This window comes from Pavona decussata, unplaced genomic scaffold (genome assembly GCF_977016875.1).
Source record: "Pavona decussata unplaced genomic scaffold, jaPavDecu1.1 SCAFFOLD_92, whole genome shotgun sequence".
Taxonomy (NCBI): domain Eukaryota; kingdom Metazoa; phylum Cnidaria; class Anthozoa; order Scleractinia; family Agariciidae; genus Pavona; species Pavona decussata.
In genome coordinates, this window is record NW_028145509.1 from 2,264,203 (window position 1) to 2,291,848 (window position 27,646).

General features: G+C 36.5%; 2 protein-coding genes across 2 annotated transcripts; both read left to right on the forward strand.

The window, feature by feature from the left end:
* The first annotated feature begins 1,926 nt into the window (after window positions 1-1,926).
* LOC146473838 (lactadherin-like) lies at window positions 1,927-4,101 on the forward strand. Its single transcript, XM_085117677.1, has 2 exons — window positions 1,927-2,256; window positions 3,958-4,101. Exons 1-2 carry the CDS (start codon window positions 1,927-1,929, stop codon window positions 4,099-4,101), a joined length of 474 nt encoding a protein of 157 aa, XP_084973803.1.
* A 4,283-nt stretch (window positions 4,102-8,384) lies between these two features.
* LOC146473839 (1-phosphatidylinositol 4,5-bisphosphate phosphodiesterase eta-2-like) lies at window positions 8,385-27,354 on the forward strand. The gene is made up of 26 exons (XM_085117843.1): window positions 8,385-8,559; window positions 8,783-8,929; window positions 10,842-11,042; window positions 12,582-12,621; window positions 13,186-13,315; window positions 13,662-13,771; window positions 14,378-14,444; window positions 14,668-14,761; window positions 15,469-15,586; window positions 15,837-15,922; window positions 16,233-16,353; window positions 16,587-16,670; window positions 16,958-17,039; window positions 17,340-17,447; window positions 17,744-17,920; window positions 18,812-18,904; window positions 19,227-19,271; window positions 19,710-19,809; window positions 19,899-20,078; window positions 22,648-22,755; window positions 22,867-22,937; window positions 23,035-23,094; window positions 23,480-23,564; window positions 24,327-24,473; window positions 25,419-25,501; window positions 25,963-27,354. The coding sequence occupies exons 1-26, from the start codon at window positions 8,433-8,435 to the stop codon at window positions 26,056-26,058; spliced, it is 2,760 nt and encodes a 919-aa protein (XP_084973969.1). The 5' UTR covers window positions 8,385-8,432; the 3' UTR covers window positions 26,059-27,354.
* Window positions 27,355-27,646: the final 292 nt, after the last annotated feature.

The window sequence follows — 27,646 nt, forward strand, 5'->3', positions numbered from 1 at the left end:
GTAAGTAAAACATAATATTTCGGACAAGCTATGTTTTTTTCAGACTCCAATGATCGTTGCAAAGAGCGTCCAGCGTCCCTTGAGAGAAGATATTAGCGTGATATTATTGTTACAGTTGTATTTTCACGTTTGTGACCGTCTTAATACATTTTGGACGAGAAATGGATTATATTTCGTTTCGTTTCCAGCCAACTATAAAACCCTTTTCGGCATTTTTTTTTTCTGTCTTATTCTAATTGTCTCTGTTGAAACGCGACCTGCAGAAAACAGACCTTGCACCGTTTAAAGCATTTTCGAAGAAAATTTAAAATCACGTAAGGAATTTGAAGTACTCTTCAAGATTGTACAAGTGAAAGCACAACAGGGCAACCACTTTATCATCATTATCATCATTGTCATGGCTGTGGGCACGGCTATGGTTATCATCACTATAATTTTTATTGTAGTCGTTCTTGTTGTTGTTGTCACTGTACTGTTACTGTTAATGTTGTCACTTAGTTATTGTTATTATTTACCGGGTCATGAAAGTAGTAGAAAAGCTTCGGTTTTTAAAAAGAACCAACACTCATTAATCTTGACGTTCTTGATAATTCGGCAGTGTCAACTGTCCTCGTCAGCAGAAAATGTGGAGATGCAAAGTTATCACTAAATAGCAAAAACAAATTGCGTGATAGCTTTTTGCTGATCCAAAGTCGGCTGTCCCAGTGGAGATGATTTGTTTTTCTTTCTCCTTTACTGTTAAGTTGTATACTGTAATAATATGACAAAGCTTAAAGCGCGACCTTTTCAAGTAATCAGTAAATGTTCATGATCGAACGCGCCGTGCAATCGATCGATCGGTTGATTGATTGATTGATTGTTTTTTTAGAATGCGTGTCTCAGCGGTCCATGTCCGAGCAACTCAACTTGTCAAGCAGGATTTAATTACGGAAAGTATCGATGCGTTTGCCCCCGTGGTTACAAGGGAGAAAAATGTCAATATGGTGAGAGATGAATACACGTTACGAGCAAATCACAATTACAACAATATAAATCTCAATCTTACTCTTACATCTGACTGACAGATTAATGCAACATAAATGTTTACATTATTTTTCAGATATCAAAGAATGTTTCGATGGAACCCATAACTGTTCCTCAAAAGCAGTGTGTGCTGATGTACCGGGATCGTTTCAATGTTCTTGTGCGTCTGGATATGTGGGGAATGGAGTAAATTGCAGCGGTGGGTTTGGATAACATGTATTTAAGAACGTGATTAGAACTTGGAACTCCCTTCCGTAAATAGTTTTTGCAAATTAATGCCAAATAAATTTACAACATGCAACCAAGAGAAACAAAAAAGTTCCAAATGCTTTAAAAGCATGAAAAATAGACAAATCGCGGAACTGTTATCGTCTGACGGATAACCGCTGTCCGATTTGGTACCACGTGACGTGTTTGACCAATGAGACACGCAAAAACCAATCCGTGGGTTATAAAAAATGTATAAATGGGGCCTAGGTGGCGAATAACTAGAATGGCGCTGATATAAAAGCATATCAAAAGTCAACAATTTTAATTCCTGGCTATTTTAATACATGCTAAGTTACGTTTTATACAATTTACTTCCTCACAGATGTGGACGAGTGCGTTGCAAACACTCACAGTTGCCACTCCGATGCAAATTGTACCAATACTGACGGTAGTTTTCGGTGTTTCTGTAAAAGTGGATTCACTGGAAATGGATTTAACTGTACGAGTAAGTTGAATCGGGGCTATTGACGAATCACTTTTTTTTTTTAGGATGGAGGTAGTTTATTACTTCAGCTCCGTGAGTGTATTATTAGTTTGCGAATATGAAGATAAAATATGAGACTGTTGTGCACTCGCGTTGGGAAATTAACAGAAGATAAATTAAAAAAAAAAATTGGTTTTGTTATTATAGGGATGGCAGTCTCCTGCTTCAGTACAGCTATTGGAGTAGCTGATCGCAGTATTATTCCTGATAATCAGATGACATCGTCTACATATTACAGCCCCCTCCATCCTTATATCGGTCGACTTAATTTAGCACGGTCTGGCTGGTGTGCACAAAGCGGCACCGGGACACAGGATTGGCTTAAAGTTGATCTCGGGAGGACATTTCAGATATGTGGCGTTGCTACCCAGGGTCTTGATCACAATGTTTACGATGCATGGGTGAAAGACTTCAAGATAGCGCACTCAAATGATGGAGGAGGCTGGACTACTTATCGATACCCACCTGGAACGGAAATGGTGAGACTTTGCTCATTATTTAAGCAAAAGAGGACTTTTTCCGTGTTTACATAGCCTCATCTAAACACAAGCGGGGTTGGGAGAATTCGAGACAGTTATGCAAACCCGAGATGCAGTCGAGGGTTTGCATAACTTTCAAGAATTCTCCCAACTCCCCGAGTGTTTAGATGAGGCTATGTAAACACGGGAAAAAAGTCCTCTATTGCTTTTATAAAATATTTCCAAAAAAAATAATTCGACAAATAAAGGGAAATTTTGTTTATTTATTTCTTGATTGAAATAGATGCTCTCAGTACACGCTCTGGACAATCGTATTTGCTACTAGCCAATGAAAACGCGCATCTGACAACTCATGAACCAATCAAAATTTGCGTTATAAAAGTCAAAATCAAGTTGAAATTTGTGGCAAGCGTCAGCGAGCTCCGTGTGGATGACAGCGATTTCAGTTTTGAATTCTCGTAAATCTTACAGAAAAATACCAAACATTAGGTAAAACCTCGAAGAAATGTTCAAAATATACGATTCTGTAAGGAAAGAACTTCAAGATGAGGAGCTTACTTAAGCTGAAAATGAATGTCACTTTGCATTGTCGCTTGAAAGTTACGTGAGCTAGCCCGATGTGGCAGCCTGAGATGGCTGAGAAGTCGAATCGCTCATCGTGCCTTGTGAAATTTTGCTGTTTAGGAATCGTAGTACAAGAAGCGGATCCAGACTGTGAAGTTGTTGCTGGTAATAGAATCATAACAGTAGATTATTGGGCTGAGAACGTCTCAGAGAAAATACATTTTATACAAATTTGACAGCCAAAACACGGCAACCGGCCGTACAAAGTTAGATTTGAAAAGTTTATAGTCTGTAGCATATAGTTTTGTGTTCGTTTTCGTGTACATTTTTTGAATAAAGAATGTCCTTTAGAGAATGCTATTGTGGTACTCAGATGCAAAAATTACCTTGAAAAACGTTTACTGCGTATTTGTTGCATATTTTGCCGTCTTCACTTGAGCTCCGTCGACGAGGTCGTCTAGCGAGGCAGGCAAAGTGCTGTAGTTCTTCTTTCTTTTGCTTTTTTTCCCTCAGCGGGGAGGAGATAGGCAAACCCCGATCAAATTTTGAAACATTTTTTTTTTCATCTCATTAACAGTTGTACTTGAAATTACTTTGCGAGTCTTGCGAAAGCTTTGAAATGTTTTCAAATTGTGCCGGGAGACACAGAAAGCGTGACGTCACAACCGTGTTTACATACTCTCATCTAAACACACCTATCGACCAATGAGAGCGCGCGTACTATCTCAAATATTTTATAAGTTCTTGTAAGCTAAATATAGGATGTACACTGAAACTGCGTAGCCGGAAAAGTAGCCGGACTGTTGCGGTCAATCAGACAATTAATCAATCCATTAAGAAAACGGAAAATCAATCAGTCAATCAATCAATCAATCAATCAATCAATCAATCAATCAATCAATCAATTCAATCAATCAATCAATCAATCAATCAATCAATCAATCAATCAACCAACCAATCAATCAATCAATCAATCAACCAATCAGTCAGTCAATTAATATTGATAAAATAAAAAAAAAAAAACGCTTATACGTACGCACTCCATAGTTTGTTTGTTGTTTTTTTGTTTTCTTTTCTTTCTCCATGTCACTATCATTTAAAGTCGAGTTGGTGATCACTCTCCTTGTTTTATTTTAGTATTTCCGTAGGAATGGCGGCCAAAACACAGTTTACAAACACAGCTTACCAGTTCCAGTGTCTGCAAGATACATTCGTTTTCACCCAGTGACTCAGCATAATTGGAATTGCCTTAGAGTGGAAGTGTATGGTACCGCTGTATAACTGTAAACTAGATGTCTTACGTAAAACTAAAAGAACATGAAATAAGCGTTAATTATGTAAATTTATATACGTTCAGTGCTTGCCCAAGTTTATAATTGACAGGACTTAATAATGAATTGTTACTCGGTAAGACAAACAAAGAAAACATATGGAAGAATTTTTTACCTATCCAAAGTCACGGAGTTGAATTTATACCTTTCAACCCTGAATTATTTTCAGGCTTTCCTTAATTGGAGAAAGCGGTTCAGTTTTTTCATGTCAATAGTTTGTTGTATGTCTATCGAGAAGTGTTCACAATTTACGTATCATCTGAACCATCTGACCGGAGCTTTTCTGATGCAGAAAGTCTTTCTCAACCTTCAATGCTTATAAGGCAGGCGTTGTCTCCTCTCAGCGCTCTACATCGATTTCCTGTTCATGTTATCTGTTACTGTGTTTAGGGTGTCAGTGAGTTACCTGCTTAGTATATTAAATAAATAAATAAATAAATAAATAAATAAATAAATAAATAAAATTTCTCTTTGCCCTTGGCCGGGACTAAAAGTCGTAACATCATGTTTTGACCCAGCGAAACATGGAGGTCTGGAGTGGGTAATCAATACGAAAAAATAGAGAAAAATAAGAATGAGCATTACTAGACGCGTTGTCGCCTGAAGGACGGTGCCTCTTAATAGAGAAGTATGTTTGCACAGTTTATGACTATTCGAGAAAAGCAGATCTACGTATGGGGTTCTGGAATAAGGAAAGAAAAGTGAAGGTAGCAGGGCATTTTTTTAGACATAATTAAGCAGCCATTATTCAAAAAAAAAAAAAATAATAATAATAACAAACAAGCAGTAAAATACAAAGCAACATATGTTTTTTTTTTTGTTTTTTGTTTTTTATTTTTTGTTTTTGTTTCCAAACTGAAGCTTTATGATCTCTTAAAAATGCATGGCTACCTCCAATTTACTTTTTTTTTTTAATTTTTCATAGTTTATTTTTCTTTTATCAAGTGTTTTTACTCAATTTAAACTTACCTCGTTGTAAACTCGGTTGAAGACTGGTCTGGGAAGAGACCCCTCATGGTCCGCTAACTTTCCATAGTGTTGTCAGCCGCTAGATTCATTTTTCTTTTTGCTAATGTAAAATCAGTTTTTAATGATTTTTTTTTTCACCGTTTTATAGTCGTCTTTTATTCTCACGACGAGTCTCCAAGCCTAAATTTGAAATTTAAAACCAGTTAATTTAGAATTTTTACAAATTTAGAGTTGATATATGTATGTTAGCTAGTCTAGCTATATATATGTAAGCTAGCCTCTTCTTTCTTGCATTAACCAATACGTTAAACTAAGAGACTTCAATCTATCGCACGTTTGAAGATACTAAACCAAGAAAGAAGTAAATAACTAGAACTCTACCGAATAAATATCAAAACACCTCAGAGATTTACGCTATTTGGAATTCAGCATTCTGGAAACATTTTGGGTTTCACTTGGAAGTTCGAGAAATCGAGATCGCACTGCATTGTCTCCAATCGAGCAGTTATTTGGGCGTCACATAAGGCGGCTCCCCCAAAATACGTCACAGGCCATCAACGGCCACGTGGGAGGCTACTGCGCGAAGGGTATATATCATTTGTTGTCTTTTATGAGCACACCTTAATGACTAATTGCAATGCTAGAAATTGAAAGCAAGGGAAATCAGAATTGCTGCGACTCCTAACGTGAGCCAGCTCTACTCTAATATTAGTCAGTGGTCACCTTGTAGAGAAATTATTGGCGACTGGTTCTTTGCCAGCTGATGCTCGTCTTTTATTGTGGAAGAAATAAAAAAAAAAAAAAACATCCACCCCGGACTAATTTGGAAAGGGATACATTGCAGAAATACGCTTCCTCGATTGACATCTCTGGTGGCAGAGACTGTTTCTTCTCGAGCAATTCAATCATCGATCGAAATCAAGATGACGAAATTCAAACACCAAATAGGCATGTGTGCGGAAGAAATGCCTGCAAGGTAAATTGTTTCCCGCACCATTTATTTGCTTTCAATTGGACTGCAATGCCTTGAAGTTGTTTTTCCTTTATTTGCGATGGTTTTAGGTCTGTCTGCGAGATAGGTTGCGGTTAGGCAAAACTTGAAGGTCGTCGAAATTAGGCAAGTTTACGTAGCTGTAAAAAAGGTCAATGGAGGAGTCGCCAGGTTTCTTTCTTTAGTAACAATTTCCATGGTTCCTGTGTGACAGCTGCCTCTGTTTGTTGAAAATCACTCCCTGTCTTTAAAATAAAATAATAATAATAATAATAATAATAATAATAATAATAATAATAATAATAATAATAATAATAATAATAATAATTTCAAGCTGAGCTATTTTAGAATGTTAAATCATTTGGTTTCATAGTAGTGTAATTTAAGTGTTAGCGTAGCATTGATTCAAACGCAATGCACATATAAGTCGCTATTTGATAAATTAAAATGATAAAATATAACTGACTGTGTTTTTTGTTTGTTATCTATTGTAAGTTCTTGTTAATTGATCTTTTAACTTGTGCCAAATTTAAGCCTCGACATGAGTCCTCACGTTGATTATCAGGGGTGAGCAAGAATCACTTGAAACTCGCAATACTTAAAGGATCCGACCAAGCAGATTGCAGCTTTGGGATAAGTTAATGAACGTCTCTTAACACACAAGAAGTGAGTGAGATCTATTTTTCAAGTCCGAACGGCCAGAATGTTTAACAGAGACTGCGTCTTAACAAAATGCATTAACTTCCCTTTCTGTGACCTGGTACCACTGAGTGTGTGGTGTGTGATTCGCTTCTCCAGCAGGATGGACAAATTAAAATGTTAATTTATGTATTATTTTGATAGCACGTTTCGATAACTGACTGCAGTTGTAGTTAGTTTAGTCTGTTGCGGTCTATTTAAAATTCTAATGTACCTTTCAGTAAGTATATTGCAGGAATTAAGTTTAAAGTTGAAGTTTAACAGTATTATCAATTAAGGAAAGTGAAATTAGATCCTGATCAATGAACGCCAAATCAATATTGATTCTTTGATGGAAATTCTTCCGGGCTTTTTTATGATTAGAATCAAAGATCCGTATGAGCACTGTATTTACACAGTAAAATTAATACCTCCGTTCGTAAGTTCGCAAATAACGAGACGTCGTACCTCCTGTATAACGCACGAGTTAATCGTCGGATTTGGTTGTAGTTTATCCAGTCTAAATGGCTTTTAACTCAAATGGATGTTTTTTTTTTTCCTCAAAAACCTGCAGAACTAGCCCAACTGATGTACAAAAATCGAAAATCAACGTGGTTCGTTTATTGCACGCAAAACACTCCAAATGTTCGTCATTTAGTCACTAATTCTTCATGATACATGATACGATCCATAATGGTTGTTCTTGTTCGCTGAATGGGGTTTTCGTTGCTCATTACTGATACGATTTTGCTGAGAACTGTATAAGGCGCACACGGAATTTGAAAAAAAAAATCGTTTTTGTTACTAAAATATTTATGTTAACGAGTATTTGAAAATCTGTTCACCTGTCAGTTTGATTGCTCACGGGCACTGAGAATACAGATTCATTGAAAGTGAAAATAATTGCAAATAATACTAAGTATGTATCTGCCGTATCAATTGGGATAATTTTCGTTACATGCCTATGGCGCCCCCGTATTTTGCTTCCAAGGCAAATTTAAGTTTACGTTTCGCAAACCAAATTTCTTCCAATGTGGAGGGCAACTGGTTGTCAAGAACGGCCGTTTAATAATTATGTTCCACTGATAAGCTTGCTTTCTCTTACGCGATCAGTTAAGGTGCATCAGTATCATATGGGGAAAATAAATTGTATTAAAGTAAAACATATGTAAATGTTCCTTAGATAAGCAACATTCTCACAACATTCTTGCCACAGAAATGAATGTAGTTTTTGTCTGAAAGATGTCATGAGATGTTCGACTAAACCAGCAGAGTTTTCGGTCACTAAATTTCCCATTTTATTTCCAATAAAAAAAAAAAAAGAAGGATCGCAGCATTTTTTCCCCGTAGCTAGTTTCCCCTGTGGCTAGACTTTAAACATAATAATTTAACCGCAAATAATTGCGGTAACCATTTCACTCTCAATTCAATATCCCGGTTATTGCCTCACGCCGGTTTCACTCACGACCTCTGCCAATCGGATGGAGTTTCTTCGAATCTCGCGTCAATAATGCAAAAATAGTTCACAGCAATTACTCACCTGTTAGTAATGTCACATTTTCATGACTTTCACTACCAGTCAACAAGCGCCGGAACAACAAGCTCGTAGATGTAGAAAAAAAAAAACCGCGATATTTCAAACTATGGCTGAGCAAGGACCAGATATACTCAGCCACGAGACAAGAATCGCAAAAGATTCGGTTGATCGCTGGCGGAAATTCAAACATCGTAGAGCTGCTAAGTGCGCCGACAATCACAAATTCGCCAACGGTAGGTTATACAGTTATTTCCCCTTAAAGGGTTACTCTTAGCACTATTTTTTTTTTTAATTGGTATGTATATGTGGATTTGTTTTCTTTTGCGTCGCAATCTTCAAAGACGATCTTTAGTTTCTATTTGACTTGAGTTTTCCAAACAACACGGCTTACGACTTTTTTGATGCTAATGCCCGAGCGATAATTAAGTGCGTACTTCTTTATCAATGTCTTTTCAGTTGGAGAGTCTATTGATGTTTTGAAAAAGGGAACATCGGTTATAAAATTGCGCAGCTCGTCCAAGAAGTATCCTCGAAAATACTTTCTAGATCAGGAAGCGGTAAATATCTGTTGGACTCCGTCTAAGAAGGGGGACCGGGCCAAGAGTAAGTACAAATGTTTCAAAAATCGACTTAAAATAATTTTCGCAGTCATAACACATAAAGCAAGGGGGATTTTCTTATTGTTTGCGGTCATAATGCATTGAGTGTTAAATACTCTCAAAGTTTTCTGAAAATCCATTTCTTCTCTTTTAGTTTTTTTTTAATAATTGTGCTGCTTTCCTCGGCACCAGGCTAATTGATATGTTTTGGTTTATCGTTGGTTCTATTTGTATTTTCACAATCTCGGTTTATCTTAGAATCAGCGTACTTGAAATCAGAGTTCAGGTTTCTACAAAATTTAGACATATTTTTTTTTTAAGCTGAAAACGTATTTTTTATCTGACATGTCCATTTTGGATCCAGATAGCTAACTTGAGTAACTTAACTACGAATCGTACTGCAATCATCATATGCCTATGGATTACATGAAGGGCGGCGTAATAAATTACATGACCCAACTGCATAAGAATAACACATTTATTCAAAACTGAGACAGTTTATTTTCAAACTCAACCAAAAACCGTGTTTCACAAGATGGTTGACCCATTTAAAATAGTCTTTGAATTGTACATGCAAGAGATACAAGTTCAGGAGATGTAGCCACTTTTTATCAATAATTAATCGCACCGTAAACAAAATCCCTTTTATCCACAAGCATGTAATCCGTGTAATGTGATTAGCTGGTGATGTATTTGCACGCCATGAGACCTTAAATTCAAATGATTCGACGGTAAATAAATCATTTCGCTGGCTATATGTTATCAACTCTGGTCGGTCTAAATTGAAAGAGATATTTGTTGTACTAAATATACGGTCTTCTATAACCACAACTAAAGCTAAAGATTCAGCTTTTATTTATTTATTTTTTCTTATTATTGGTTGGGTAATGTTACCAAAATATGACACAAAAATTTAGAGACTTGTTTTCTTTACCTTGCATTATTAATAACCTTTGGGTGCCTTAACCCGTTATTTTCAAGTATTTAAACCTTGTCGTTATTTAATGATGACTTGGAGTGATGTGGTATTTAAACCTTGTCATTATTTTAAAGATGACCTGAAGTGATCAGGTTTCTTTTTTTTTTCTTCAAGTTTCTAAGAAAATTAAACATTGTAGCTTAGCAAACATTTCGAAACTAAATAGTAGGGCAAACATTCCGGATATTTGTTTGTTTGTTTCTTTTTCTTTTTTTTTTTGTTTATTTTTCTTGCAGAAACTAAATAAAAGATGCCTATAATTCCTTAGAATCTGGAATAGCAAATGAATGCAGTGTACAGGGGCACCCAACGACAGTTTTCTCTCAATCCTTTGAAACGCTGTTTTAGGCTATCTGGAGTGCTTTTAAAGATCTGTAGGTTCATTTCATGCAGCGCTATAATATTTTTATCTATTCGGTCATTCTAGGGGAACCTGCGTCTTTTCGAAGTTACTAGGGCATTTTTGTCCATTTCTCGAAAACCTCGAAAACACTAGGCCTTAAATTTCCGGTATCGCGAACGTTTGAGGTGAAAATTCCCTTTAGAAAATTGTAGGGGATTAAGGGCCTTCCGAACAGATAATTTACCTAAACGATCCGTTGGGTGCCCCTGAGTGTATGATGATTATCTTTGCAAGTTAAGAGTGTAGAGTCACTGAAAACTATTTATATTACGTTTCAAGGAAATATTTAGTCTTTTCAAAGAAAATTGTTTGGTGGCTATGAAATCACGCTAGAGTTCTAAAATTAGCGAGTATGATTACCGAGAGTAGCAAGGCCTTGGAAAAGAGGGGTTAGACTTTGGCCCTTTCACGCCCGCAAATGTACCATTTTAACGACTTACAATTCTCGCAGGCGACTTCTAAGAGACGAGTATAGCAGTTTTTTTCATAATCTAAATAATACGTCAGATATCAACTATGTGAGCGATTTCTCAGTTCCAGTAGCGTCAATCAAAGAAGTGCGAGAGGGATCTGCTACTGATGCCTTCACTCAATGCCCTGAGGTGTACACAGAGAGTCGGTGTTTCTCAATCATTCATGGAGACGACTTTTCCATTTTGGACTTAATATTTCCAAGTAAAGAAGAGTTTCTTCATTGGACTGTAGGGCTTCGCTATCTAATGGCTAAAAAATCAGGTACAGTCCTTCTGGACTCTTCATTTTTTATCGTTTATTTTAATATATTTTATTTTTTTTAACCTTTCGGTATTTATCCAGTTCTAAAATGCACCAAAACTAGACTTGACAGGGGCAAACGCATTAACGAATGATAGTACAGGATCAGGGGCCCTAATAGAGTTTAAGCCAAACGTTACCTGTTGTTGCTACCTTGCATTCCCTCCCCCACCACCACCAATTTGTTTGGGGAGGTTAAAATGTACATCTATCAGATTCTGGGTGGCTTCTTCTTTAACTTAATGCAGAAAAATTAAATAAAGAAAAAAGAAAAAAGAAATAATTATATCCTTTCAATAACTTCAATATATCATCAATGTTTGGAGTTGTGTCGTTGTTTCTTCACATACCTTTTCATCATTTTGTTACGCGAAATTGTCGCAAGGTTTAACTAAGGATAAAAAGTCCTTGTTTGAGGACAAGCAAATTGGGAAATTTAGTGTAACGTCACACAATCAGAAACCATCATGTTCACTTGAAGTACACTTTATTATTCTATAATATTTCTTGAAACTAGCTTACTTAATATCTCACCTCTTTTACTCAATCTTCACTTTCTTGTTCTCCGCCTGTCACCAGAAATCTTTCCAGGTATGTACGTCGCTCTTCCACTTCCATATCTCAACCTCTGCAGCTAACCTGACATTTTATGACATACTTCGCACGCTAAAAAAGCAACTTACTCTAATCGTTCGAATTTTGTCAAGTCTTAAACCATAGAGACAAGCCATTCTTAAACACTAATAATTGTGCGGTGACCAATACGAAGAGAGTAACATAAACTGATAAAAACGCTCGGGACAGAGCTTTTCAAGTTAGAAAGCATATAGGTGGTTTGCATTGCTGCCATGTTGGTGTAAAAAACAAAAGAAAATTTGTTCATATAGTTTTCATAAAATCTCATTGTTCCTGTAGCTACACTAACATGGCCGCCATGACGCCACATGCAAACCATCAATTCAAAAGGGGTGGGAGTGTAAGATTTATAAAGCAAATGAAACGAGCTTTAGTAAAAAGATATCATGCAACAATCCAGCATAGCATGGCTTTCACGTGACTTATTTATTTGTTTATTTAGTTGTTTTTTTTTTTTTTTACGATTACCATGGTGTGGATTTTAAGTTCAGTGTCATAATTCTAGCACTTATGCATTTATGCAATTTGCTGTTTCTTGATTAGTTTTGATTACCTTAGAGTCAATGTTAACGTATTCTGAGTTTTCGGATAATTGATAAATCCACACATAATCCATCTACAAGATGGCCAACGCAAGAGGGTAACATATCTCAATAATGAATTAACATTCGCTTTCTGTAACGTTATAATCCCACCTTGTGACCCTTTAGAAATAGATAAATATATAGTTTTCACCCTCACAACTGTAATTCCGTTTTCATACTTATGGTTATAAAATTAGAAGACGACCTGGCAAAATATGATTAAATAAAAATACTTGCTAAAAGACACCTGTTATAATCATTTTTTCCACTGACACTGTAGCTGAGGATGAACCGCTTCGTCGCCAAACTTCAAGGAATCAGTATCCTTTCTCCTTTATTGAGGTTAAAGATAGAAAAATAAATTTAGCACGCCACCGACGATTAAAATCAGGAAAGTACCCGGTTGTAGGTGATGCTAGTTTGTAAGGCGCGGAGAGATCGAATAGTAAAGCCCAGTTTAGACGTGTCATAAGGCAAGAATAAGTACAAGCATAGGTAACAGTTGAATGTGGACTAGCGTTATATATAGGTGTGCAGTGCTTTTAAATCTTTTGTCGTGACGCTTGTAGTAAAGGCCAAGCGTAAGCAAAACCAAAGGTCTCTAGACAATTGTTTTTCTGTCTTGTTTCCCTTATGCTTGTTCCTGTACTTATGAGATAATCGCTCAAGTGGCAATCTAGATTAGGGGATGTTTCTTGATATATGAAAATTTTGCCAGTTCTCGCACCAGCACTGCATGTTACTAACAACAGGTGGTATGACTGAAGAATGGTAAGACGAATAAGTAATGATGATCATCTTTGTCACTTGTAAAATTCTAAAAAAGTATATTAAAAGTGTCTTCTTGTGATGGCAATTAAATGTTCTCCTTGACTAACTTTAAGGTGGTTAAAAGAAGTTTTCATCTCTGCTGACAAAAGTGGAGACGGACTTCTAAGCGTGGATGAGGTCTTCACTTTGATGCATAAACTGAACATTAAAATATCACACCGAAAATTAAGAGAAGCTTTCAAGGTTTGTGCAGCTGTCATAACAACTTGAAAAAATGAACAACAGAAACGACGACGACACAGCAAACAGCACCAACAACACCAACAAAAAAAAAACAAAAAAAAAAAAATATTGTTTCAGTGGCAAAAAGAGCTAATAAATAATACATAATTGATCAAGTTGACTATTCTGGTGCTTTCGTGACAGTTTCCCTTTAAAGAGAAACAAGTGAATTTCATCCTTATTTAGGTGTGGCGCCATTTCAATTTTATTAAACTTTATGTCGATCTATTTCAATGTGACGTTTTAATTTAATGGTATTTTTCTATTAGCGATGGCAATATTCAATAACCATTTTCTTTTTATTTAGGCTGCAGATACTGAAGATCAAGATTCAGAAGGTCTCTTGGATTTCAAGGAATTTATCAGCTTTTACAAGAGTATCTCTACAAGAAGAGAAATTTATCTTCTGTTACTGAAGTAAGCTTAATAAGGACGTTTAAAACAATCCAATAAACCGTGTGCTGATAACTACAGTAGAGAGTTTTTACCAAACTTCTCAGAAACATATAATCAAGATCCTGACGCTAAATCGGACCCGTTGGAATTGAGTCTATATTCCTCTGAAAACAAGGTTGACTAAAATAAAATTATGTTTTACGGCCTAACACAACACGATTGAAACTGACTTGGATTAATGATAATTGGCCATAAGGTAAAGTGGAACGAATATTCAGCCTAATGACGATCTCCCATACCTTGCTCTCTTATTGCTCTCTTATGATTTCCAACCCATCAAAAATTGCCACCCAGTTAAAATTTCAGATTTATTTCTGAAATTTTTTGGAGGCCATTAAGAACCCTGGGTATCAACGGAGAAGTCTCAGCAATTGTAAACTCTAATCTCGTTATCAGAGAATGCTTCAATCAAGTGGGAACACTAGCGGAGGGAAATCGAGATGATATCACGGTTCGATATACCATGCGAATAGCATCATATGATAAAAAAAAAGAACACTTTGAGCGCAGTTGTGACTATCTTCATCGCATACTGAGAAATATAATTGCATTAATTTAAATTTGCAGATATGGCAATAGTAAGGAGCACATGACCGTCAGTGAGCTTAAACTGTTTTTAGAGATAGAGCAGAAGGTAAATTAAATAATGTGTGAATTATATAGCACCGTCAAATTGTGTTCTTTAATTTGGAAATAGCCAATCTGGGCGTACTTAACTGCCAAGCGCAATTTTTAGTTTATCTTTATACTGTAAATGGTCAAAACAACTGCGTTGGCAAGTAAAGCAAAATAGCCGTTGTTTCTGAATTTCTTTCTTCTTTCTGTATTGTTTTTGTTTCTCGCCGCATATGACATAGATGACTGACGTTTCAGAAGAGCACTGCTGTCAGCTCATCCAAACCTATGAACCTGTTCAAGGAAACAGACAAGTTGGTATCCTTGGGATTGACGGTAATCAGTGATACTTGAAGATCACAATATTTTTGGGCAAAAAGTATTTATATATTATCAAACAGAAAGGTTTCGTTTTCAGGATCGAAAATTCTTGTTGAAATACAAGCCTTCGATTCCCTTTCGGAATCTTTGTCAAGTGGCGTAGGACATTTTGTCACATGATTAAGTTGATAAAATATCACGTGACAAAACGTCTTGGTAGATCATCGGGAGCTCATATCCAACGTCGCGATTCAATGTCGGAGCCTGGCAAAGGATTTCAATAGCCTGTCTAATTCTTCTTTTGAAGGTGTCGTTCTACGTTACAACAGCTGACGAGGAAGTGAGATCAAGCGCGTGTCTCGTGTTCCTTAGGTGGTCACCCACTGCAGTCGTTCACGATTTTGATATAATATGACAGGATCACGGAAAAATGTTTTCTCTAATATTTATATATTTTTAACGATTCAAATTTCTAGTTTTATAAATGTACAGTTATTTCATAATATATGCAATGATTTTGTTCACGTTAAAATGTATTATAACGACAAAATGGGGTCCAACGTTTAACATTTAATTTGGGAAGTAAGGTTGACTACATGTACAGAACATCAACGTTTCTATTCTAGCATTCCGAGGATAATTATTAGGGGTACAGAAATTTAGGGGCTTACTTTGGCACAAACTCTACTGAATTTCTATGCCTCATTCTCCTTACGTTATAGGCTTCACAAGTTATCTTCTAGGTCCAGAAGGTGACATGTTCAATCCACACCACTCCAAAGTAAACCAAGATATGACAAGACCTTTGTCTCATTACTTCATCGCCTCGTCACACAACACGTAAGAGAACAGCGTTGAATCTATAAAGCCACCTAGAGTTCGGCCCTTTGTCAATACACCTTAATTATATCACATGTATAAATGTCGTCCTCTATCTTGTAAATTCTTCCTACTTCACAATGCCATAAACTTCTAGTTCAATGACGCTTAGTCCCTCTTGCCCAGCAGCACCCTATGACCCTAATTCGTATGCTATCTTACTTGGACACAATGTTTTGCTGTACATTCACTTATGAAACAATTATTACAGGTACCTACTTGGAGATCAGCTTACCTCAAACTCAAGCATGGACATGTACGTAAGAGTCCTTCAGACAGGATGCCGCTGTATTGAACGTAAGTGCATTGGTTATCTTGGATAACGCTTTCGTTCTTGTGCACGCGGCAAAAGACAAAGTACTTCGACGACTTTCTTTGGCAGTTATTGATTTCGGAATAACATTTATTAAGTAGCTGACTAATATCTACGTCATGCAGATTAAAAACTTATTCTTGTTATTCTCTGAGCTATCGATTTTAAATATGTGCAGCATTTTGACGTGGACAACTTGAAAACAATTACTATCAGATAAGCAATTAAACATAAAGTATGAGAAAAGAAGTGAAAGTTGAATAATAACTTGGAATCTGTCTTCTTATTTAACAGTAGATTGCTGGGATGGAAAAGATGGTGAGCCTGTAGTGTATCATGGGTACACGATGACATCCAAAGTCAAATTCCGTTACGTGATTCTCAACATAAACGATTTTGCCTTCCTGAACAACAAGTAAGACAGTCATATCATTACACGGTATTTGGCTTTACGCAAAGTTGCATATCTACACTCTTAAACTGTTGTTTTGAAATATATTCTTCGGTTACCATTCAATTTTCTACTAAAGGCCAATCTCTGTTTTCCATTTTTTTTTTTTAATATTCTATCATAAAACTGAATGTAAACTAATTGCGTGACTGATTTCGTAGTCCTCTTCTCTTCTCTTCTCTTTTTTTTTTTTCTAGATATCCAGTTATCCTCTCGTTAGAAAATCATTGCAGTATCAGCCAACAGAAAGTCATGGCGAAAATGATGCGAGATGTTTTTAAAGATATCCTCTATGACTTAATGTTAATATATGGGACAAGTGGGCTAAACATATCCGAGTCATTGTGTTCCATTTATTTATCGCTCCTACCCTAAATTTACTATAATAAACGGGACATGCCATCGTCCTTCTGTTCTTCTACTTGTTTGTCCATTTGTTTCAAATGTCATTTCTTTACATAGTGGTTTGAACCTGCTTCGGCGAAATAAATTTTTAGAGTACTAGCGATAAATTGGAACATTTCAATGTTTGTATCTTAACAACACGCGACAAACCTTAACGTTTCCTAGACAAATTAATATACGAAGAAAGTTTTGATGGAACAGCGTTGCCTTCCCCGCAAAGTTTGATGGGAAAGATCTTAATCAAGGTAATTAAGCAGCATTTCCAATAAGACCGAAAACGATTGGACATGTAAAGCAACGTGCGTAGTTATAAATTAAAAGATAGCTTAGGAGGAAGATATCAATGACATGCATCAGCAATCCGAATACACCTAAAAAGATCTCAAAGACAACATAAAAGATTTTAGAGTTATACTATGTCCTGCAAGTGTTATAGTTTCATTCAGAGACTGCAATATTTTACACTCGTGTTTTTCTTAAACAGCCGAGATACATAGCATACAGGCCCACCAGCAATAATCATTAATTATTAATTTTATTAAAAGGCCAAAAAGTTACCGACGAGTCTTGACGAAGACTTAGACGAAGGGGAAGTTACAGAGGAAGATTCCGCTGACGAGATGGAGGAATGTTTTAAATTCAAAGATAGCGAGGTTTGTGAAGCAAAGTTTTTTTCTACTTTTCCTAATGGGATATAATTTTGCACCACATAGATTGTTATCTATACTATTACTTGTTCATCTGTTGTTAATTAATTGACAAATCTTGCAATCCGTCCACATTGTTCAAATTCACTGTCACTCCCCGTGCCCTCTTGAGTGTAGGTTTGGTCCCCAGTTGCTGTCGACTTGATGAGTTTGTCTAGTAGTGGCAATTAATAGTATAGATTGTATATACACGATACTGTATATTTTCTAACTGCATGTATTGATTTCCAACCCAACTGCAGAATGTAATTGAGCTTAAGGTGAAGGAACGCAAATGGCGTCGAACATTAGCATCTTTGCAACGACTCCGCTTAAACAAAGATGACGAAGAAAGTGACGCTCGTGGGGACCTGAGTTCGGCAATAGTGACGTCTGCTGCTATGGAGCAACCGGGAGAAGGTTCAAAGGGCGCTCCAAAGGTATCTGATGGTTGATAAATGTTGGTATTGTGAGGAAAAAGGATGTATGGTAGACTGAAGCCTATGTTATAGCCGTTTTTAATTGGTCAAATGACCACAGGTGGGAGTGATCATGACCGTTTGCAGACCTAGTGATGACGATTACATTAGTAATAGAAAAGAAAGTCGAAGTGAAGATAACGGAAATGAAAACGGTAATGGCAACGCTGCTGATGGTTGTAATAGTTAATGATGATGTTTGAACATGTTGTAAAACGGAAAATTGTATTAATTATATTGGCAGTGATATTGATCAACCTCCTGACGGCAAATTAGGACGACCCTTGAAAATTACGAAGGTGAAATATGCCATTAGCTTCAGTGATTAAAGTGTATGTCAAAAATATTTTTTTTGGTTTGATTTATCAAATCTTCATGTTGTTCTCTTGTGAAAATCGAAAAAAAAAAAGGGAAAAGATTCCCTATCTACTTTCCTTCCTCGAGTTTCAGATGTGTAAAAACGTAAATTTTCGCTTCCGGTTAGGTACAATACCGCAGAAGACTGAACAACGGGGGTAGTAGGGCTGTAACGTCCATACATAGTTGCTTGTTTCGTGGTTTCTCTCTTCCTCAGTTATTTTATCGTGTGTATACAAAGAAAGAAAGCTGTCTGGACGAAATTATGAACAGGGGTATTGAATTTTCACAATGAAACAACTGAGGAATAGAGAAACCGCGAAAGAAGCGATCCTCCATACTATCCCCAGTATCCAAGTAATCCGGGGAACCAAAACGTAGCTAGGTACCTTTTTTAACGCATTGAGTAACACATTTTTATCGTTCTACCGCCTTTCTTGTTTGTTCTTTCTTTCCTCCTTTGTTTTTGCACTGCCTTCATTATTACTTCTTTAGTTGGAACGGTCATTATCAGCAAAGTATATCACCCGTCAGGAATCTCACTCAACAGGCATCAGAAAAGTGCAAAGCTTCAGTGAGAAAGACAAGGTGTGTTAGATTAACACCTCTGTAAACTCTTTTTCTCCCTAGGATTTCACAAAATATATCCAGGGAGCTAAATCGCCGATATGATCGAACAGTGTTGAACTTGACATAGTCGTTACATCTTATGTTGAAACTTTTAGCCAAATATTTTCAGGTTAAACCAAAATATGTATTTGTTGTTTTTTGTATTTGTTTATTTGTTTGCTAATTTTATCCAATACCGTATAAAGCAAATCGTTGACTACGTATATATCAACCTTAAGTCAACCGTAAACTTATATATGGTGACCTCTTTATTAACTGTACTGTTTCTGATGTTTTTCAGAAGATGAAAGGAAAAAGGACAAAAAGAAACCTTTTTAAAAATGAGGTGAACCATTCAATTTAAGCCATTCATTTTTGTTAAAACGAGAATGTTGGAAGGACCGCCCAAAAAGCGAGTTCATTAATGGCAGCTAATTCCAAACTGGACTACTTACTTGATTTTATGAAGAATACACTGCGTATTCATATTCCTTACTCAAAATATTGTACTAGCACATCACCAGCCCTTCGATGTTTACCCATGCTTGGTGTTTACCCATGTTTGGCTGGTCGCACATTCGCACGTTGCAGGCGCAATTAAAATCTACCGAGCCTTACGTGTTGAATGCATTCGTGCCATCACACTCTCAAAATGAATGTACACCTTAACCTTTTAGGAGATTTTATCGTAAACGTTGTTTCAGGAAAACCCCAAATCATTCCAATTCCAATTTATTTTTTCAGTATTGTTTCCCTTACAAGACAATATCTTAATTTTATCCAGGATGACGTCATAAAGACCATCAAGCTAAGCAGACATCTGTCTGATCTTGTGGCCTATACTAGATCAACTGCCTTCAAAGGACTTGATATTACTGAAGACGGTATGAGAAGAGAATTCGTTTCTTGGTGTATGAGTAGTATTACGTCTGTTACTATCGGTTTGTAATTATTTTCAATTTTGTTTCTGTAGAAACGCCATGGGAAGTCATATCTGTCCCCGAGTCTAAAGCATACAGATATGTGGACACCAAGGCTGAGCAATTCCTGAGATACACAAGATATAAACTGTGTCGAATATATCCAGCAGGATACCGAATTGACTCAAGCAACCCGAATCCTCAGACATTTTGGAACTGTGGCTGCCAGTTAGGTAAACACATTTTACAGTTCATTCCTGTAATCCGTAAACATGACCATTAGAAAAGTTGATTAACATCATAGCCTATATTTTTATTATCGATTTTCTATATGAATTGAAGAACTAAAAACATACTTGTACCTAGCAATTGCTTGATATAGTGTGTATCGATCAAGTATATATATTCACCCGTCCTCTTTTTGTTTTTGTTTTGTTTTCTGCACTGAGCATAAAAGCCCAACACCAACTTCCGCGCATCACTTTTCCTTGAAATTTCATTACTTTTTGTTTGAAACGGAGGCTTAGAAAGCAGAAAGGAACTCGGAGGAGACAAGATGGAAAACTAAGGACGTAATAACCAAGGATGCTGTTCTAAGTAGCTACCAGTTTGGTTTGGCAGACACTTGTGGCTAGCCATGACTGAGTCTTCAAACTGAAAATGCTAGACATCAAGGAAATTTTAGCATCCTTTTGTATTTTCTTTAGCGCAGGTGCTTGATTTCATTAATGACGAGATCCTAGTAGTAATGAGCACAACTTAAAGGGGCAGTGTCACTGATATTAAGTGTGCTTTTGAATAGCGAAAAACTAATTTGTGTCCATGGGAATGTTAAAATAATGGTTCAGTAATGTTAGCAATTGCCCTACGAGTATACAAAAACTAGTATTTGTTATATTTTGCTGAGGATGGCTTGGATGGAAATCACAGCTTGAAAAAATTGGCCAATTTTTTCAAGTTCCTCTTGCAGATTTTGGGTAAATTGCTAAAAGCTTATTTATAGTTTGTTCTTCATTGGAGAAATCTGTTAATGTTTCCCTCCCAGTGTTCAACGAACAATTTCTTGTCAGAGAAAAGGTTCCGTTTAACATATTTGACCAGCTTTGATCAAAATAGGGCAAAATCTCCTTGACAGTGTCCCTTTAAGGAGCTTCGTAAATAGAACCTGGAAAAACTCAGATTGAAAGGGATTCGAACCCATGACCCTTGTGACACTAGGGGTGAGTTGTATAAAATTTAACGTCGGGCGTAACTGCTAACGCCAGACCTTTAGCCAAGTCACATTCAGTATTTTAACAACGTCTGACGATAGCTTTTACGTTAAGTTTAGTTTAGTTTAGTTAAGTTTTATGCAACTCGTCCCAGGTTACTATCAAGCCGACTGGGAACTTTTCGTTTTGTGAATACGCATCCTCTTCGTTTTCCTAGGTGTTCGGCTAAAGAACTTCGACATTCACACAATGACCATATCCCAGTTGGCTTGATAGCCCAATTGGTAGAGTACTATACCGGTATCGCGGAGGTCATGGGTTCGAATCTCGTTTTAGTCCGGATTTTTTTTTCTTTTTTTCAGGCTTTCATTTTCTTACTGTTAAAGTTGCGTACTAAATGCGAGGTTCACTGATTCACTTATTTATAGTCTCTCATTCAGATCAATTCTCTCATCCGAAGTTGAAATATGTATATTTCATATGTTTCACTTTCATGCTCGACTTAACGGTGGCTTATTACAGTATTTTTGACAAAATAAATATGGCGCGCGCGTACTGTCACGTAAGCCCCGCGCGAGTAGAAATCACGCGAGCTCTCGAGGTAAACCCCAAACCAAACATGGCGGCCGCGAAAAAAGTTTTTCAGTTTGGTTTGCTCTTTAGTAAATTGCTTGTGAACGGTTGTTCCCCCAGCCGAAGAGTCATAACTGGGCTTCCCTTTAACAGATGTTGGAGTCTAGGCTTTCGAAAAAGATTGTTTTGCCCCGTGAACGAAGTTTATCGTGCTAGCGCAGTGCTCCACATAATTATAAACAAAACGATTTCTGAGAGACGTTGAATGAATTGACTGTAAAATGTAAGGTAGCGGCTGTTTCAGTCGTTTGCTGGGCTCCATAAAACAAACCCAAAGTCAGCTCTTGCAAAGTTCACTTGCTTGGTTTCACATGAGTTCGCAGAATGATCATTCTCGTCCCTTGAAGAGCTTGCGGTGATTTCACTGCTGTTGAGCGTGCGGGTTTTCCCCGAAATTAGCGCATGCGCGATAAACCTTTCAGTGAGGTCGCAAAAAAAGACTTTTAGGCGCCAAATTCTCAAAAAGTAGTCGTACAACCCATGCCCAAGTTTTGAGAACTGGCAAAACCGACCAAGTATTAACCTCAGGCAGTTTTTTGTAGAAATCTGTAAGACAGATTTTTTATTAATTTAAAATATGGCTAAATTACGGCATTTTCCTCTGTAGTGAAAATTCTATCTTACGGATTTTTGTTTTCTTTTGCAAAAATGTGTATTCATGGCTACTCTTCAAATCCTGAAATTTTGAGCTCGGGTCGTACGGCTAGTTTTGGAGGTGGAAACGCCCAAAATATCTAGTTTCCAGTCCTTCTCCGAGAAATCGGCTTGCTATTTTTGTTGTTTTAGAGCTTGTCAAAATCGTTTTGAGATCACAATCATCTTTTCTCACTGTTGTAGTAACAAACAACACCAAAAAAGTTCCTCCTTGCTGTTTTCTTTCGCAATGGAATGATATCTTATTTTATCTACTGAAAACTGTAGTAAGCCACCTTAAGTTGTCAATTTTGCTCTTTTCCAGTTGCCCTTAATTATCAGACAGATGGAAGAATGATGCAAATATACAAAGGAAAGTTCAAATCAAACGGAAACTGCGGTTATGTTTTAAAGCCAGAAATTATGTGCGAGGGTATGTTAAATCTTGGTCACATTTTTAATCCTTTTTGTGCTGCTATCTACATTTGGAACTATTTTATACTATCTCAGTTCTTCTTCAAATAGTTTCTTTGTGTACACATAGTTGAACCAAAGTTTGATCCCATGACAAGAAAAGAGATCTCTGGAGTCAAAAGGAAAATGTGCAGAATCATGGTGAGTCACGGTAACGCTTGTGATTGACCAGTAGACAGTATAGACGGAAGCATACTTATTTAATCTAAACATTCCGGTTTTGTTTTCTTTTTCTCAGGTCATCAGTGGCCAACAACTACCGAAACCTAAAGATAGCATATTAGGAGATCGCGGAGAGGTATACATTGACTGAAAGTAAATACTTAAATACTTAAAGACTGATGGGTTACAAAGAAATGTGGCATTTCTTTTTGATTGCGAGGAAATTGGCAGAGATAATTTCCCACTTTGAGGATATCGTTCAACTGCCTTGTGTCTAAGAACTCTCTTGCCCGAAGCGTCCATGGGCATTTTAAGACAACTGACAAGAAATAAAGGAAACAAATTATATGGAGCATTTTGGTTACTAATAGCTTTTCATAAAACTCGCTGAGTACTACTTAGCGGTGACGTGCATGTAGAGGTAAAAGTCACTCCATGCTAACACTAGTGTTAGGTTTTTAATTGGAATACTGCTAGTTATTGTTATGGATTTAGAAATCGATTTTTCGTTAATGTCGCAGATTATTGACCCATACGTGGAGATAGAGGTCATAGGAATCCCTGCTGACAACTGCAAACGCCGAACAAAAACAATCATGGACAATGGTAAGGCATTATATTGAAATACCACAACGAGTTGTGTGCTGTGAAGTTCCACTGTGGGTGGGGGAGGGAGGAGGGGGGAAAGGTGAGTCTGGTAGCAGCAGCTATAAAGAAGAGCAAAGACAATGACTTCGTGTCAGTGAGAATTTACATGAAGTGGAGCATAGGCAATAATTTTGTTTAGTTAATCACATCACATTGGAATAAATGAGCACGAGGTACATCAACGTCCAATTACATACAAGCGTTCATATGTGCAAAGAGAGACAGGACAAAAGGGTTGTGTCTTCGATGGTTTTGGATGAATGAACGCACTCTGACCGTGTCGTTTTTAACTATATGTCGCTTGGGAAGAATACCTGAGAAAAACGTCACACAATGTCCGAGTTTCAAGCATAAACGCCGCTTATTGACAAGTGTATGTTTAAATTTCCTAGCTGTCCTTTGCTTGCAAGCGAAGGTTTCCCTTAACAACTTTTGATCACGAGTTGCCCGTATATTACAAGCATTAATAGAGAAACAGTATTGATATATACTGTTTATGAAGTGATCTTTCTGCTTGGGTAGTGTCAAGAATTAACATGGTTAAAGTCGCATCTTGCAGAACCAAAAAGCGCATGCTTGGCAGCAGGACATGTGACACTATATCGATGCACTTATGTGTGGCTTATAGCTTTCACAGTAAGACAATGGCTTGTTGTCGGATTCTATGACCTCTGAGGCTGAAGACATATTTGGTTCGGATATCATCTTTGTATTTTCCAGGGTTTAATCCAGTTTGGGAAGAGACGATCACCTTCATTCTAACGTTTCCCAATCTGGCAGTGTTTCGGTTTGTGGTATGGGATGAGGATCCCATCGGCCGAGACTTCATTGGTCAGGTCACTCTTCCTTTCTCGAGCATCATGCAAGGTAAGATGTTTTAAATTAAAAGTAATTCATTATAATAGATAACGTGGAGGTGTTCCTTTCAGTTTATAGGCTCATCGGTCACGCGCTTTCAATAATTTGTTCTTGGGAAGTGCCTAAACCGTCTTAAACGGATTTGATCAGGAACCTTTAAAAAAAAAAAAATCGCGTGGGACTTTTCACTGACAAGCCTTTTATGGTGCTTCAGGCTGATGGTCCAAATTCCTAACACTTTAGTTGTTCAATCTGCACTTTCCTCTCTTTTTTTAAGATTGAAATTCTCATATAATATTTAGCCATGATATTTGGTCATGAGATTGCAATTATCTTCGTTATGTTTAAAACGTTTAAAATAATAACATTATCAAGGATTGTACGTTATTATCAATTTGTTTTGTTGCATTAAAAAAAAAAAAAAGAATAAATAAAATAGAATTTCTTTTGAGGGGAGGGGGGGGGGGTGTTTGTTATCCCCATAAAATAAAAAAAGTTGCAAAAGCAATGGAATTCGTATTTTGTTTCCTTCTTATTACATGGCCTCCGAGGGATCATCAGTTTGAAAATCGAAAAAAAAAAAAAAAAGGTACCGACTAAAAATACATGCGTCCTTCACCTGTTCTAGAAAACACATTTCGATGCTGTGCTCATTTTAGTAACAATTTGAAAGAGTCAGTCTTCCTCTGAGAAGTTGCAATACAAATTCTTCATGGAGAGCATCAGTTACGTACCTGTACAAAGTATGTTCAATTCACTGTTCTAGCCATTAATAAAAAATACTTTTGAGTTTGTGTGACGTTTGGAAGTTGCATTATTTCAGGCTCTGATAACATTCATCACATTTTATCTTTACCAAACAAATAATTGCGGTAAATAATTGATGTGTTTTCTTTTGGAGTAACGGACAATGGAGATATTTATTGTTTGTTTGCTTTTATTTTGATCATCCAGGATACAGGCATGTGCATTTAGAAGGGGATCAACAAGCATCCATTTTTGTTCACGTGACCATTGCAGATTACCATGGCGAAAAGGTTTCTGTTGTATTAACAATAATTCTATTTTCCCCGTTATTTTTGGTGAACCACGGCATGCAGAAAAAAAATACATAACAGATAAAAGCTAGTTATTTCACCACCGATTCTGTACCTACTACAAGTTTGGTAGCCAGCTTGATTTCGAGAAGCAGCGGTTTTCTACACGGTAAAAGGCATAAAAGGCAAATGGGAAAGCGATTATTTATGAATCAGTAGTTATTAATCATCAAGAACATGGAAATTTTTAAACGATCATTACAAGAGTGAATCGAAACAGATAGATTAATGTTTGACAGAAGTTTTATAGTTTTTAATCTATTAGTTCTTCTCGTTAAATAGCTCTAAAATCGACAAGGAATGCCATTCCTTAGCTTACGAATACAGCTACAGTTTAATTGCCCATCGGCCTACAATAATTTTAAAGTGGAATTTAAAAACGCACTTCATTTATTTTTCAGGTACTAAATGGTTTGGAGTTAGTTAACCCCAGTAGAAGGCATTCAGGAGGAATTAAATTTAAAAGAAGACAACGAAGGGATTCGTCTTTGATTTAGAGTGAATTCATCGGAGTGCTTAAAAAATAGCTAATGATCAAAGTTTGAGTTATCTCGCTAGTCTAATTATCTTCGTCCTACAAAAGGCTGGAGTAGCTGTATTTGTATTATTTTAATATTTACCCTCTGATTGACTTCAGGCATATAGCAACGTAGTAAACAATGCTTTAGTTCAAAAAGCAAAATAATGGCCAGTATTTTGTTTTTCCAGCTGAAATAGCTTACCCGGAGCCATTCAGGGAATGTGTGAGCTGAGTTGCACCTTTATGTATTATGTTAATCGAGAAAAACTGGCACGTTTCAGTTAAAACACTGAACAGCTGCGATACTCTACTGATAAGATTCAACGGTAACAGTAAAAAAAAAAAAAATTGTAGCAGTAAGGACAGTATCAAACCAGGATGATTCCCCCAGAAGCATTGCAAAAAGGCTGCCTGTTTACTATGGACTACTTTTTTTATCGAGAATTTGAGGTATCCATTTTTGTACAACTTTTGATGACGGTTTCTGTTGAAAACTCCACGACATTTTTGGAATAGCCGTTAAAACGTTTTTGTCAAGCTAACTATGGAAGTAACAAGGCTAGCCTGCAGCGCTCTAACTGTCTCATAGTTTGCCACTTTTTAGCTATTGACAAGTGTTTATCTGCTTCATTTTCCATCAGTGTCCTTAAGAAAATGTATTTTATATTTGGATCGACACACTAATAGTCGTGTTGTCGATGCTAGTCTTCCTATATATAAAAAAAGTTTTAATGTATGATTTCTGTATCATAATGAAATTGTGGAGATATAAAAGAAAAAGGAATTAAAATAAAGCTTTGTTTGAATTTTCCAAACCTTAAATTTGTCTGTCAATGCACTATGGCAGGATTAAGCAAAGTTGTTTTATGTATTCATTTCAAGAAGGAAGATAATAGTTCATACTATTTTAAAGAAGTAAAATTATGGTGCTGTCTTTTGGTGTTGCTGTCCTTGTTGTTGCTCTTGTTTTTGCGGTTTTGATGTAGTTGGGTGACATGTTCAAAAACTAAGCCTCAAAACATTTATTGGCTGAAAATTGAAAGATGAGATTCTGACTTATGAGCCGTTTTCTGGAAGCGCCTCGGCGAAATGTCGTTTCCGCTTAATTCATCCAATCCCACTATTAATCAGTACGATTGTTTTGCTCCATTCCGTTGTTTAAATTTTAGCGTTGAATGCTTCTTGTTATGCCTTCTTACTCATTGAATAGTCGTTGCCTCTAATGAAAAAAAAAAAAAATACTGTTTAGGCAAAAAAAACCTAACCAAAAAAAATTAAACAAATCAAAAGAAGAAAGAAAAAACAACAACAACAAGAGAAAAACAGTGAACAGTTATTATTATTTATTTTTTATTTATTTATTTTTTTTTAACAGCACATTTATTCAAAGCAGCAATACAAATAACAGTTACACAACTATGATGCTAAAAAGACACTAAAGCTATAACAACATGATCCTAGATAAACACTAAAGCTGTAAATATCAAAAGAAACTATTCTACAGTTAATTGCACAAATTAAATTATCTTTTGTTCTCAGTCTTGCGTTCGTTAGTTCACCTTCAG

Bases quoted from the DNA above. Each gene is read 5' to 3' on its own strand.
- LOC146473838 (XM_085117677.1), top strand. From the start codon at position 1,927: ATGGCAGTCTCCTGCTTCAGTACAGCTATTGGAGTAGCTGATCGCAGT. The intron at 2,257-3,957 runs GTGAGACTTTGC...GTTTTATTTTAG, and splicing joins ACCCACCTGGAACGGAAATG to TATTTCCGTAGGAATGGCGG.
- LOC146473839 (XM_085117843.1), top strand. From the start codon at position 8,433: ATGGCTGAGCAAGGACCAGATATACTCAGCCACGAGACAAGAATCGCA. The intron at 14,445-14,667 runs GTAAATTAAATA...CATATGACATAG, and splicing joins TTTTAGAGATAGAGCAGAAG to ATGACTGACGTTTCAGAAGA. The intron at 19,272-19,709 runs GTGAACCATTCA...AATTTTATCCAG, and splicing joins GAAACCTTTTTAAAAATGAG to GATGACGTCATAAAGACCAT.